The 14,056-nt window shown below is 41.8% G+C and overlaps 1 protein-coding gene across 6 annotated transcripts in view; it reads left to right on the top strand.

Annotated features, from left to right (window-relative positions):
• Positions 1-14,056, top strand: part of CADPS (calcium dependent secretion activator) — a 202,989-nt gene that overhangs the window by 153,098 nt on the left and 35,835 nt on the right. For 4 of the 6 annotated variants that reach the window (XM_057375342.1, XM_057375341.1, XM_057375340.1 and 1 more), the window contains 3 exons: positions 451-592; positions 10,347-10,502; positions 13,255-13,402. In XM_057375342.1, coding sequence (XP_057231325.1) covers positions 451-592; positions 10,347-10,502; positions 13,255-13,402 — 446 coding nt within the window. Of the gene's footprint in view, positions 1-450; positions 593-7,132; positions 7,280-10,346; positions 10,503-13,254; positions 13,403-14,056 lie in introns of all 6 variants that reach the window. The other 2 variants (XM_057375338.1, XM_057375337.1) reach the window with 1 other exon arrangement.

The raw sequence follows: 14,056 nt of genomic DNA, 5'->3' as shown, positions 1-14,056 counted from the left end.
GTGAGCATTTGGCACTCTCCTAGTCTGACTCCTCCTTGGGGAACTGGTGGCAAAATTGGCATTGCCTCAGCKAAGTCCCAGACCAGGGCCCCAGTTAGTTTTCTAAGACCACATAAAAAAGCCATGTAGTGAGCAACCAAAGAAGAAATTATKCTCCCACCTGCTAAAGCCATAATGTTTGCCATGCTGTATTTCTTACACCTGTTTTATTCACAGGAAGTGATAATGTATTTGTAAGTTTGACATTAATGGAAAAGAAGGTTCATTGTCTGTTTATTTGTTTGGAGTAAGAAGTCTTTGCTGCTGTCTGTGTCCTGAGCATTGGTGCCTGATGCCAGCTCCTGTTACGTTCTCAAAGTTTTCGTTGTGTGATGAAGTGCCACGCTGTGGTTTGTTACAGAGGTTGTAGTAACAGTAGTGTCTTACTATACTTTTATTTATCTATTCTAGATAATTTGTGCAATGGAAAATTCCACAAACACCTCCAAGACCTGTTTGCTCCACTTGTTGTTAGATATGTCGATCTGATGGAGTCCTCAATTGCACAGTCAATTCACAGGGGCTTTGAGCGGGAGTCATGGGAGCCAGTAAAGTAAGGAAACCTCCTTTGATACAATCGGAATTTGGGTGCAAATGGATGGAGATTCATGCAGAGATGAATTAGAAAACGTTAGACTGGACATGCAGAAAGTGCTGTAAATTTTCTAGTTTAATGCTAAAAACAGGAGGCCTGATCTCTTCAGGGTTTTCAGGTTAATGAGGGAAATGGTGTTGGCTTTTTGAAATGCATTGCTGCCTCAGTTTGAACCGTGTGCCTTTGGACAGGGAAGCATAAAAATGGGAAAACCTYCTTAACTGCTGTGGCTTTTTGGAACCCATTCTAAAAGGCCTTTTCCAATGCTGCTTTTGAACTCACATAGCTCCTTTTCAGAACAAAAAAAAAATTTGCTTCACTGTGTTCAGTTGCAGCCCTGTAACCCCTGTGAGTCATTGCTGTACTTTGCCTTCCCAATACTCATTTTTTCCACCCACCCTGTGGGGTGATAGTGCAGCGTGTGCCTCTGGTGGCTGCACATGTCCCCATGTCCAGGGCAGCTCTGCCAGTCCCAGCTCCCTTGCCTGTAGGATTAAACATGCAGAAACCAAAGTGAAACACGGGCAAGATGATTCAAGCATAATMATTTCTTACATTTGGAAAGCTAGGAGTTCACCAGCAAGAAATTGGGAGCCTGAGAAAAACCCAAATTGAACTCAAGAGCTGGTGAATGATAAAAATGTGACATGTGCTTTGGATTACTGTTGTTATTTCACAGGTTTTGAAGCATTGCTGAACCCTGTCACGCTTGCTCTATAAAGCCACGTCAGATCCTACAAAGGGAAATAAGTGACTTTTCCTTCTAATAAAGATATTAAAAGAGAAAGATCAACCCTTTGCAAGCAACATGAGTCTGGCAGTGCCTCAGACCAGGAACTGGGACCAGGTGACCTCTGGAGAGCCTTTTCCTTGCTTTTTCTGTCGTTCTCTAGGCGAAGTGAAACGGCACTGCACTCTCAGAGGTTGCTGTATAAAAGAACGTGTGGTCTTTCAGGGCTTTTCACACCAAATATGTTCCGTTTACAAGGAAAAGAGATTTTGTTCAGCAGCCAGCCTCCCATATGCAACCTGGARTCTGAGTACCCAGGTTTTTTCCTTTCTTTCTTGTGCATCTTCAGCATCCGTAAGGATTCTGCCTGCCAAATCTCAGGCTTTTTTCTTGACACCTGATCATCCCCTCTGTTTTGAGTGGGGTTAAGTGGCTGGCATTCAGGAGCCTCTCTCACTTTCCATTTGCTGTCTTTGGTCTGCAGGCTAACAGGATTAAAAATCCTAAAAAATCTTGTTTCAAATAAGCAGATGTGACCCAGAAAACATACAAGAAATAGATCTTTCGAGTAGGAGAATGCCATTTTTACAGCCACTCCTTCAAGCAGAATTGCACTTYGAAGTTAGCATTAACTTCAGTTTCAGAGCTCTGCTTTAGTAATGAATGTGTTTGTATTTCCTTGTCTGTTAYGAAACAGAGGCTGTTAACTCTGTGTACCTGTCCACCTGGGTCAAGCACTCAATAAGCAATTCATTCTGCTTTTTCTTTTTTTTTTGCTTTTATCAGAAGCTGTCATCTTTTTGCTTTTTAATGGCTTTAGGGGTTTAACTGTAGATGTCCATAAGTACTTAAATGTGCTACTTGCCTGTCAGAATGCTTTGTCCCTGGGTATGCCAGCATCTATCATTTCCAAGTTACCCCTGATAGTTATAAAAGATCTTTTCTTAGTTCTCTTGTGATGGTTATTCCCTTCTGGAGTTCCAGTTACAGCATGCTTCGAGCATTGCATCTCCAAGCAAAAGCCCAGGATGGACTCTTTCTCTTACAGACTTGGGTATTTAAAAGATTCCTCCCAGCAGGAAAGTGGGTGCTTTCCACAAGAAGCTTCTGTCCATCTGGTGAAAAGATGCACCATGTTTTTTTTTTGTTTTTTTTCACTAGTTGATATTTTGTTCTTGTGTCTCGCACACAAAAGTGTCACTTGCAAACGCTGGCTCAACGTGATGTGACCCGGTGAAGGCAGGCACCAGCGAGTGCCAGAGGGTGGCACATACAGTGCAGAGGAAAAGAGGAGTGTCATTCCTAGGATCTTATGACATTTTTCATGTGCTGTTCAGAACTAAATGTTAAGGCATCTTCATCTTTTGCCTCCTGGGCAGACCACCTGCTCCTTTTTGTCTGATCGACAGGGAACTTGTAGAGGAACTCAGGTTAGAGACTTATCTTGTTTGATTTGCCCTCCTATATCTGCTCTCTTCTCACCCCACATGTCCATACTGCAGCACACTTGAATTTTTGGCCATAGATTCTCAAATATTTTGGACCAGCCAATTTGCAACCAAATCGAGACCTTCTATTGCCACCTCTTCCAGCAGAGCTTTTTTGGAAATCAGGAACGGTGCAGAATGTTCTTCCACAGCTTTCCTCTGCTTTGGAAAAAGACCTTCAAGTTGCCCAGCAAAGGCAGATCATCACAGCTGACCRTTCCACCAAGTTTGTTGCTGCCCTGAATCTCTACAGTGGATTGTGAGAAGGAAATCTYATTATCTCCTGTTAACCAAGAAATTATTCCACAACTCAGAGTCTTTCGAAAGGGTTATTCTGTACTCGTGCTTGCAGTCAAGGCTGAAATATGTAGCCCTCCATAACCTGACCAGATGGCAGTTTGCAAGCATATATTTCTTCTATTTTCATTGCCGAATACTCTGCACCTTATGCTCTGAGGAGTAAGGTACAGAAATCACAAAGAGAGAGAGAGAGAGATACTGTTAAGTATTGAAAAGAATGGGGGAAAAAAGCATGGATGTAATGTGCTCATGAGGGCTCTGTAATCTGCCTCTGCAGAGCTGCTGAATTTGCAGGGGGTCCGTGCCCTATAGCTAGAGCAGCTGGTGCGCTCGCATGAATCCACGCAGAGAAATGTGGAACACTTGTCCTTCGCACAGTCATCCAAGTATGCAGGATACAGAGTAGGTCTGTTCTCTGGTGAGTTGAGAGGTCTTGGAAAAGTAGGGTTTGCAATGGGTTTTTTTCATGCTAGCTCCTTGGAGAGCGCTGATTTATCTCGCAGCCAGCTGACACGTATGTGTGTGTGTCTCTGTGTGTGTGTCTGTGTTGAAAGATCTTTCTGAGCAAATGCTAAGGCTGGTGCAATGACAACCAGTTTCAATGGCTTGACTAGGACATTACTCACTGGCCCAGGGCTGTCTCTACCAGTCTGTAGTCCTAGCTTTAGCATCTATTAATTGCTCACTAACCCTCTGCAAACTATTTATAAATGTATCATTAATACAAATGTCAGAAGTTGAACGATATGATTATACTAATCATTTTATAAGGTTGTACAACTACAAAATGATAGTGAAAAACGTTTCCCCTTAAAAGAAGCACCGTTGTAGTGAAAGTGAGTATTTTTGTTACTATTCTGGGTGTCAGTCACAGGAAGAGCACAGATTTGACTGCCTACTTCACTATCAAGCTCTTTGCTTCACATCAAGGCTTTTGTGAAAAGATTTGCTCTTGAGCATTTGCTCAGCCTCRACAGTGAGGTTGCAAGTGTTTATAGTGATGGAAGAGACAGGCATTTGCGTCTTCCATCACTAAATCATTTCAAGCATCCCGTAGGAACTGAGTATTTAAGTACGACCAAGGGTCTTGTTCAGCTCTATTCTGAGCCCAGGAGACAGCTCAGTAAAAAACGCTGTGATTTTTCTGCCCTCCTTTCATTGCCAGGGCAGCTCTAGAGGAGCAGCCGCGGCGCCGCCGGACGCGTTGGGTGTGATCGGTGCCACGGCACAGTGTGAGCACTGGGAGGTTGTGCAGGGTACACTGCCAGTCTGTTTGCACTGAGAATTTCCCAGCACACAGCCCAGGTGAAAGGCTGTTTCCACAGCTCACAGACACAAACGGGGCTGAAGCAGAAGATGCCAGGAAAACAAGCGGTGCAGCTCCAGAGCGTGCGTCTCCTATCAAAGCGATCGGGATCCAGTCCTGGAGCTGAGTTGTCTCAAATCAGACAGCCCTCATCTTGTTGATGCAAATGCCCACATTCCCTGCCTGATGGCTGAGGTTATATTTAGCCATCTATATTAAATAGGCATGGCTGGCTTCTAGAAACAGTTTCTCATCTTGGACCTGTAGTTTTATGGTCTGAGCAATTGCAGGCTTTATGGAACATTTGCTGGTAATATTAATCATTTTTTACAGGTCTCACTGCAACTGTTAGTCAGATAATTAGATCAGTTGAACCTGAAAAACTGTGCATGTCAATTCAGGAGGATATCTTTTTACATTAGTTACTGTATGTTAACATAATATAATCCATTATTTTGCTGTTTTGTTTTAAGAGTACTAACTTATTCTTGCAACATATTCTTGCATCAGCAAAATAATGTGTTGTATAAAAGAAATATGTTTCCGTGTGAATATAGTATACTGTTTACTCTAGAAGTCATATTTTATTAATACAGTGTTTTTATTAATATAACACTGTCACTTCTTGAATTTTAATATTAAAACCAAAGGTCCTCTGATTTATGTATTTACCATCTGGCTAAGTTATTTAAGTTGCTTTTCCTTATACATTTATATGTTGTCCACCTCTTGCTATTTCTTTATTTATTCCATATCAGTATCTAACCACATGCACTGCCATTTCTGAAAATTTAACACTCTCTCAATCACTATGGAGTCTATGTCTCATTCAATAGTTCATATCATCTTAACAGCAGATACAGTATGAATGGAAACAATGGACAGCTTGTGAGGCTAGTGAATTCTCCTGTTTGCTTATAAAAGAGAACACACAGATAGCAGGAGGTTAAATCTACTAAGAATCATAKAAATAAATAGAAATAAGAACGTAGTTGTGGTTTTTTTCACTAGAGAAAACTTTGGTTTGTTGTTTTCCTTCCCAGCACTGGGTTTTATTCACAAAGAATGAAGTCTGTTCCCTGAGATTCACCACCAATGACGAGCTGAGCTCTTGCAGAGATGTGGTTCACATCATCTGTTGCATTAGGAAACATTTATTCAGTACAGGCAGCTCAAACCCATTACTTTAAAGGTTGATATATAAAACATGCAGTAAGAAATGAAGTGTAAATTATTTCTCAGGGAAGTTAGTAAGATTTTTAATATGCCTGGAAAGACATAGTGTATAATCTGGTAGCTTCACAAGAATCCAGGTAATGGTGTCCATACAACAACTAATTAAATCCCAGGAAATGGGAGAGACCTCCAAAGGTGGCATGTCCTGATGCAGYCACTGAGAGCAGAGGAATTTGGATGCAGAAGCCGTGCCCATGTGCATCAACAGAAGAGATTTCAGCAGCCTCAGCAGTGCAGGGTGAAGCTGAAATGCTGAATTMCTGATTCCATTTTCACTGAGCMCAAGTAAMAAACTGCTGAAAACAGTGTCAAAGCATCTGTTTTTGTTCCTCACACGGGACTGTGAAACCACCTGTGGGTCAGGCAGTGTTTCTGGGGGAGGGCAGGAGCAAGGCATTCCTCTGACACCGGCCTCTCCTCTGCGAGCCAGGAAACACGGGAGCTGGGTAATTGAGTTCTGTCTTTTGCTGATTCCCAGATCTCCTGGTGTTTTTATTTTGCATGTAGAATATAACTGTGATGAGATACTCACTGGAACAGAATTAGACCAATTATAACATCTAGAGACCTAGCAGACTGAAATACGTGGGGGTGGATTCCAAACCCTGGGCGGGTGGTGCTGTTACACACACCTTGTTCCAGCAGGGAATGTTGCATTAAATCAACACAGCTGCCCTCTTTCTCAAGATCTCTATTTGCATAACAGTTGCACATCTGAAAATACTGATCAAAGTCGTGATGCCCAAGAACACGTGCTTCATATCAACCTTTGAATATCTTAATCACCTCATGGCCCGTTTCCAGCCAAGAAAYAGTCACATGCCAGTCCTGGGTTTATTTACGGAGTGCAGTTCATTCACAGTGCACAAATAGTAGGGCTGGACAACCCCTTTCTCTGCTCCCAGGAATRCAAGGGAGGATCAGGGCACAGTCTTCACTGAACATTGCAGTTCACTGTTTCATCATTCTAGATTAGTCCATCTTTATTTTGAGGGTCTAAAACAAATCCCWGTTCCTCAGCAGATCTCTTAGTTTAGCTCTTTCATCCAGCCTGTGTGCGTAAGAACTGAGACTCTTGAAAGAAAGGTTTTTTGGAAGAAAAGCTGCTCTCTGCACTTTTAAATGGTATCAGGACTTGAAGATGCAGTTATTTTCACGGGTGTTTGAGTTCTCTGTTAATTTGCTGYTTTATGATTCTTTTCATTCTGGATTGGTTTTCCCTTTTTCCTTTTTTAAGGAATTTGAATTTTATAGCAGACTGAAAACACAATACATTTAAGCTTCCATACTCATGCTTCTTTCTGAAATGTTTTGCTTTAGTTTTTTAACTGTCCTCATGCTGTGAACTTTGCAGATTTGTTTCTGAGTGTCATGTGCTTCTGCTACATCTGCATTGTCACTGTTATGGTATTTTTTCTTTCTGTCTGTTTCTTCCACAGGAGTTTAACAAGTAATCTGCCCAATGTGAATCTACCAAATGTGAATCTCCCTAAAGTACCAAATCTACCAGTTAACATCCCACTAGGCATCCCACAAATGCCTAGCTTTTCTGCACCGTCATGGATGGCTGCTATTTATGATTCTGAGTGTGTATTCAGTTCAAATTAGATCTCATTTAAATTTAAAGTAATCTTGGCATGGATATGTATTGTTTGTTTCTGTGCATTACATAAAACTTTAAAGAGTGATACAGTTAATTAGATGTTTTCTGAATGAGACACTAGTGAATTTCTGGCATGTGTATTTTGAGGGTTTTTTTGTATAAACCTTGAAAATTTGTCTCAACTCCCACTGAGAGTTTGAGCAAGTATCTTACTTTACAAAATAGCTGTCAACAATGGGGCATGGTCTGAATAATATACAAACCACAGAACTTACAACGTGACATTATGTGTCTCAGCAAAGAGTTTTGTCTAAAAGAGAAGATGAACCAATTTCAATGCCAGTCAACCAATTTCTGTGGACCAGATGTAGATCTAAAAGTGAATCCTATTTAATGCAAGCTCTGCATATYCCAGGTAATTTTTTCTTGATTTTGATGAAGCGGTCTAAGAAAGAAGAGCACCCTGTAAGTTTTYATTCATGTTGGGGGATGCCCCAGCGAGGATTAAAGCTCCATAGCATCATTACTGCCCAAATAATGCCATGACCAACTAAAGAAATATATTTTCAATGTGAGTTTTAGAGTATGGCCTGCAAAATTGGGCACGGCATCGAAACAGTTGCTCTGTAGGAACCTTGTCCCAGTGTCCCAGGCTGCATTCGTGGAGCTCAGGGGGAAGAGACCACAGATCCTCAGCACAGATTAAGCGAGTTCTTTTACAGCACATTTCCCACTGAGCAGTGTGGAGGGTGGCACACAGTGGGCTCAACCCAAATCTCATCATTTGAGGGAGCTCGTCTCCCAAGATATCCTAGCATGGGAATTGTTATTTGTCCRTTCTCCTTCCAAAATCCTAAAGAGTTATTTAGGGTCGGCATAGGGTGGTCTCAGTCAGCACTATGGTGCTTTTCCTTTACCCCCTCACTTAACAGACAAAAMTGAAGAATTCCCCCGAGAATCCCCTGCTCACTGTTACTGAAACCCCCTCGATTACATCTACACCTGGAGTCCACCAGAACGCCTCTGCCATTGCTCTGGGATTGCAGAGCACTGGTAACAAACCAAAGTAAAGAAAACACTGATGTGAGATCTTTTTTAAGAGATTTTAAAACTTCTTAAAATACTAGTGTGGTTTTTTTATGTTTCAAAGCCATACAACTCATATTCATGCTAAGATAGTTATATTAAAGGCTAGCTTAGGCAGTTGTCTGTAAAGAGTACTTGAAAGTTTTTAATCTTTCTCTGTGCATGCTTTGTGGTATTGCCCTTGAAAAGATAAGAATCATGTAATGACAGAAAATTGGATAATTCCTCTGAAAATGCTTGAGCATCAATGGTATATTGCAAGCTGCCTGTGTCATTAGAGTAATTGTGGTGCTCACAAGCAAAACACRAACAGTGCATTTTGGAAATGAATATATTATATTGTTTACTTGGATGGAGCCCTAATCTAAAGTGAGAAAAACACTGAGAATAATACTTTTTAAATTTTGAAACCAAATGGGTGTCATAATATTGCCGTAGTAAATACCAATTATTGTATTTGTACACATTTAATCACTTAAAAAGCAAATTCAGGCMGTTCCAAAACTGGGTTTAGACTGTTAAAGCTTGCTTACACCCAAGYACAGGTTTGAACTGAAAACTGATGGTAGATGAACGTGTGAGACTGTTGTCCAAACTGGTCCCCTGGCTAAAGCAAATGCCTGATTCTTTATCTTTTCATCTCCCTGGTTTCCTTTTACTCACCCTTCCCCTCCATCAAGGACATGTTACCTGTTGCTTAGTGTCAGATACGTTTCTCCTACAACCAAGACGATTCATTCTTTATCTGGTTGGCTCTGCTAGCCCAGGATCCCTCAGGACCCCTCTGGCATGTTGGGACTACAGTTCTCACCTGGGAGTAGCCCTGTTTGCATTAGCTCCGAGCTCCTCTAGCATTAACTCAATGCAGCTGGCATCTGTCACAATAGAAACACCCTCCCTCATCTGTTTCTATAGATGATGTCAGCACAAGTGGTAATGCATGGTGTGTTAAATATCTTATAAATTACTGTGTTAGCATTAGTGGTATGCGAGGAGGGGGTTGAAACTCTTGAAGCTCCCTTGGTAATTGTTCTGAAAAAAAAAAAAAATAAAAGTGAGGGAGAAGAAGAGAGGGAGAGAAAAGGGTTATGGATGCATAAATTTCTCTGCACAAACAGAGTGCAATCCAGTCCTGTATTTTTATTCTGTAAGTGGAGGTTTGAGATATAATTATACTGTGAAAAGAGCTGGTGTAGCTACACACTGCAGGACCAAAGACTTCCATCTGGGCAGGGGTGTGGGTACAAGAATATATGCTTGGGAAAGAAATTCAGAGTTTTGTGGCAAACCAAAGTTGTTGCAAAATAAATTTTTAAAACTGGAAATTTGTTGTCCTGTAATTRCCTTTGCAAAGAAAAAGGTGCAGCSGTAAATCCTGCCAAAACTCCTGGATATGAGATGTACCCTTAGCTCAATTGACTTACCCCAATTTTCTTTCAGCTGTTCAAGAGATAAAGCGTGTCCTCGCTCACCACTTGTTAGCACTGTCCCTTACCTGGAAACGGGGCCGCACTGGGGGGACAAGGCAAACTCAAGATATAATTTGGAGGGGGGAGAATTGCATGAAACCCTAAATCTTAATAACTGCATACRGCCTAGTATGGCAGTTATTATTGACCGAGGATTTTCTCCCACAATTTCTGGCCTTAATTCTTAATAATCACATACGTTGATGTGGTTATTAACTAAGGCTGATTTTTACCATACACACRTTCTTCCCGTTAATATGTGTAACTCATGATGTTGTCTTACTCATCTGGTCTGGAAAGTTTTGTGGGTGATGACAGCAAGGTAGATTAGGCAACTGTATGGTAAAACTCAAAATCCTGATGGTGGAGATGGCCAGCGTTGTCCTGTGTATGAAACTGCTGTCTGCCTTACACTTGTTGCAGGAATGGTCTCCACATCAGGTTGCAAAGACCCTGATGCCACTTCTGACTTTTGTTCTCGTTTTGCCCTGCCAGCAATGGATCAGGCACCTCAGAAGATATGTTCTGGAAACTCGATGCCCTACAGACYTTCATTCGGGATTTGCACTGGCCCGAGGAGGAGTTTGGGAAACACTTAGAGCAGCGCTTGAAGCTGATGGCGAGCGACATGATCGAGTCTTGTGTGAAGAGGTGCGTGCCCACGAGCCAGTCTGGGGTGTTTCTCACAGGATGCAGAGCCTGTTCCACCCTAAAAACTGGAATTCACCCCGTTGCTGTGGATTGTGGACTCTGGAGAGTGTTTATTCACAATAAGGCAGTAAATCACCCATTCTTGTGGGTTTTGTAGGTAATTAATTCTTTTCAGTGCTGCGCATGAAGTTGGATCTTTGTAAATGCAGTTTGGTGTGATGGTGCTGAYTGCTGAAGGCATAGCCATAAGAAAGATCCCAGCACCCACCTAGAAAACACAGATACATGAAAAAAAGACCAAGAAAAGTGATTTTAAAAATGGGATAGTCTGTTGCTTGGCACACAGGTTTCACGTCTGCCGTTGATTGGGGAAAGCTGTTGTATCATCAGCCACATTATAGGATAGTTACCTGCAGATCTTCCAAAACAKAGATGTCTTTAAGCAACTTTTAGACATACTGGCAGCTGTCATTTTGAAAGCAAAATATTGAAGCTAGATTTCCAACTTTTCCACGGCAAATTATGTCCATTTGCATCGGAGCTAATGAGGCAAGAAGAAAAAATAAACTTTGTATTTCATTGTGCAAAAACACCATAGACAAAGAGAAGAACCAGGGGGAAAATGGATGATGCCAAATGCAGCTGATCCACGCTAATATTAACTGCAGTGTGTGATGTGGCTGTTCTGTATCACAATTTCCTGGCCACTCCGCAAGTGTGAGTGTGGCATTTATTTTCAGTACSATCCTCCCAGCCGGGATGTGCAGTGTCAGCACAGGGGAAGGCTCGTTCAGTCCCTGGGATGTGGGCAGGAAGGCAGACAGCTCAAGGCTTGTTCTCTCACCATTCTGGAATAAACCCCAGTGCATTTTAAGTGCAATGAGATGCATTGCACTTGATGTCTTTGACATTGAGCAAGTCCTTTATTGCAGCAGCTCATCTTTGGTCCTGTGTCTGGCACAAACACTGAGCTTCAGTTCTCCAGTTTTCAGGCTCTCCTTCAGGAAAAAACTCAGTGCTGGAGCTCTGCTCTCTGCTTTGCCCCAGCACCACCAGCAAAACTTATTTTCTCTGGTTTTGGGTTTGTTTTTTTTTGCTTGAAACTAAGGTCCCTTTGCTGTCCTTGCAGCACAGTTATAGCTGCAATGATCTGTAGAAATCAGAACAGGCTAGCTCAGCTGAGATAACTGGGAAAAACAAGCAAATTTCCAGGTACATCTGAAGAAGGGTTTGTGTGCCTGGAAGCCGGGTGTTTTTTTTCCCTTATTTGCCTCAACCTTTCAACGAATGTGTTGCCCCTCTGTAAAAACSTGGCCCAGCTTGTATTGGTACAACTAAATATAATGGTTGTGAGCATAAGTAAGTAGGAACATGCTCCTTTCCATGAGGAGATGGAAAATCCCAGTCTCCTTGGGTCCTTTCAGTAATTATCAAGATTCTAGTCCCCGAGTCCAGGCTAAATCTGGCACTGGTAATTAAATCAGTTCAAATGCCACTGCTGATGTAAACCAATATGCTGCCTTCCCTATTTATATCACCTGCAAACAGGGCCTGGCTAAGGTTTCTTTAGCAATTTCAGTTTGACACAACATTTTTCTTCGCGTCTGTCTCTGAACTGTTGAATCCATGCAGGAGCCACCCCGCCTTCCGCACTGGGTTGTATTTCGGGGCTGTCAGGAAAGCAGCCCTTGCAAGGAAGGCCTGTTAACTAATAAATCCAGGCAGAAGGACCTATCTACCAGCTCAGATCTGATCCCAAGAACGAGTCCTTCACATYCGTAAATGAGTTTTCATTTGCATAACCATTGGGGGATCCTTCAAGTTCAGAGTTATTCCTGAGCTGCAGCTGATATTTGTTATTTCTGAATTGAAGCTCCTGTGTTAATTTGTTGGCAGATTCTGCTTGATGTGGTAATTGTTCTGTGTTAGGTTAGATTTTAGTGAAGTACCTCTGGAATATGCAAAGGGGCTCCAAAGAAAGGCAGGCAGGGAATGCCCACTGCACTGCAAAGCATTCCTGTGTTGGAGTCATGAATGCCTTGGTATTTAAAATATTACATGGGATCAGATTTTGTAGGTTTTTTTGCCTGACAAAGCTTTGTTGTATCATGGTTTGCAACTGCCAGGGATGTCAAATTTGATGTCAGTGAAGCCTCAGGAGAGCAGGGAGGTGTGTGATACAAGTGTGTTCATATGTGCACAACTGGGCCCATGCACACTTTGCAGACATGTGGTGCATGGAAACCACTCCTGTGAACTGGCAGTTCACTCCTGTGAACTGACAAGACAATTAAAAACTTCCAGCAAGCAAATACTGTCATACTACAAAAAATGCAATGATCTGGCAGTGTCCTTTCAGCCAAGCAATAAAGGATTTTCTGGTTTTTGTAGTTGATGTCAGGGAGCAACAAGAGCTGTGGTTATCAGACAGCTAATGCCACTAAATTAAAGGTGTACATTAACACTGCTGTTTGTAACATCATCACACTGTTTATCAAGCATGAGAGAGTCACAGCTTCCCTGRAACGGTTGAACACTTTATAAATAGTGTGTATTCTGGAGAGGGGKTTTCTTTTCAAACTGGAAAACCATTTTTAGTAAAAACACATTTGTAACAATTGCGCTATGGCACTCCCAGYAGCATTCAGCTTTCTGGCTTCTCAAACTCCTCTCAGTATTGTTTCACATTATTATTATTGGCTTCAGTATGTTCAAAAGCAACTGAAACGTCTATTTCTACTTTCCTTCACAGAACAAGGATTGCATTTGAAGTAAAACTGCAGAAAACCAGCCGATCAACAGATTTCCGAGTCCCTCAATCAATATGCACCATGTTTAATGTCATGGTGGATGCCAAAGCTCAGTCTACAAAGCTTTGCAGTATGGAAATGGGCCAAGAGGTAAAAATGCAGGTTCTTCCTTTCACAGCTTTTAAAGGCAATGTCATGAAATTTCCTGTCTCCTGTTGTGCTCGTTTCAGAGACGTTGTATCGTTTGTGGATTTAGCCTTCCATAGAGAGTGTGCAGATGAATGTACAGGGGGTTGCTCTCAAATCTAATGAATAGAAACATTCGGAATCCCTGTCACTTAGGAGTGGCTTTTTGCAAGGACTGTGGTATGCATACGGTATCTCTCAAGCTTGGTTGTTGCATGATGACCATACAAATTGAGTCATTAACTGCACCTTGGAGCCAGGTGTTGGCAACACACTTTCTGTGTATGGCTATTTTCTGTAGACAAACAGAAGGAAAACAGAACTGCCAAGTTGTTGCTGTGATGCATGTAAGGGAAAAAAAAATCAAAACCAAAAATATAAATAACTTCCAAAAGTAGATTGAAATTCCGGCTGCTTTGCCTTCCTCRAGTACTGGCTATAATCAGCACACTTGATCATTCTGGATTTCCAGGTTCATAATGACTCAAGTTTCCAAACAGCAAACCTGTTTTAATTACTTGCTAATTTTTATTTTCTTCCAAAGCCGTAGTTGCAGGTTGAAGTTTCTGTGAATTGATCTATGAATTAGAAAGACATGGSAAATTGGAATGAATTAAA

The sequence above is a fragment of the Malurus melanocephalus genome, unplaced genomic scaffold (genome assembly GCF_030028575.1).
Source record: "Malurus melanocephalus ecotype Western Australia unplaced genomic scaffold, MMel_1.1 scaffold_245, whole genome shotgun sequence".
Classification (NCBI taxonomy): Eukaryota; Metazoa; Chordata; class Aves; order Passeriformes; family Maluridae; genus Malurus; species Malurus melanocephalus.
Note: the sequence above shows the minus strand (reverse complement) of the source record. Positions and strands in the feature narration are given on the sequence as shown.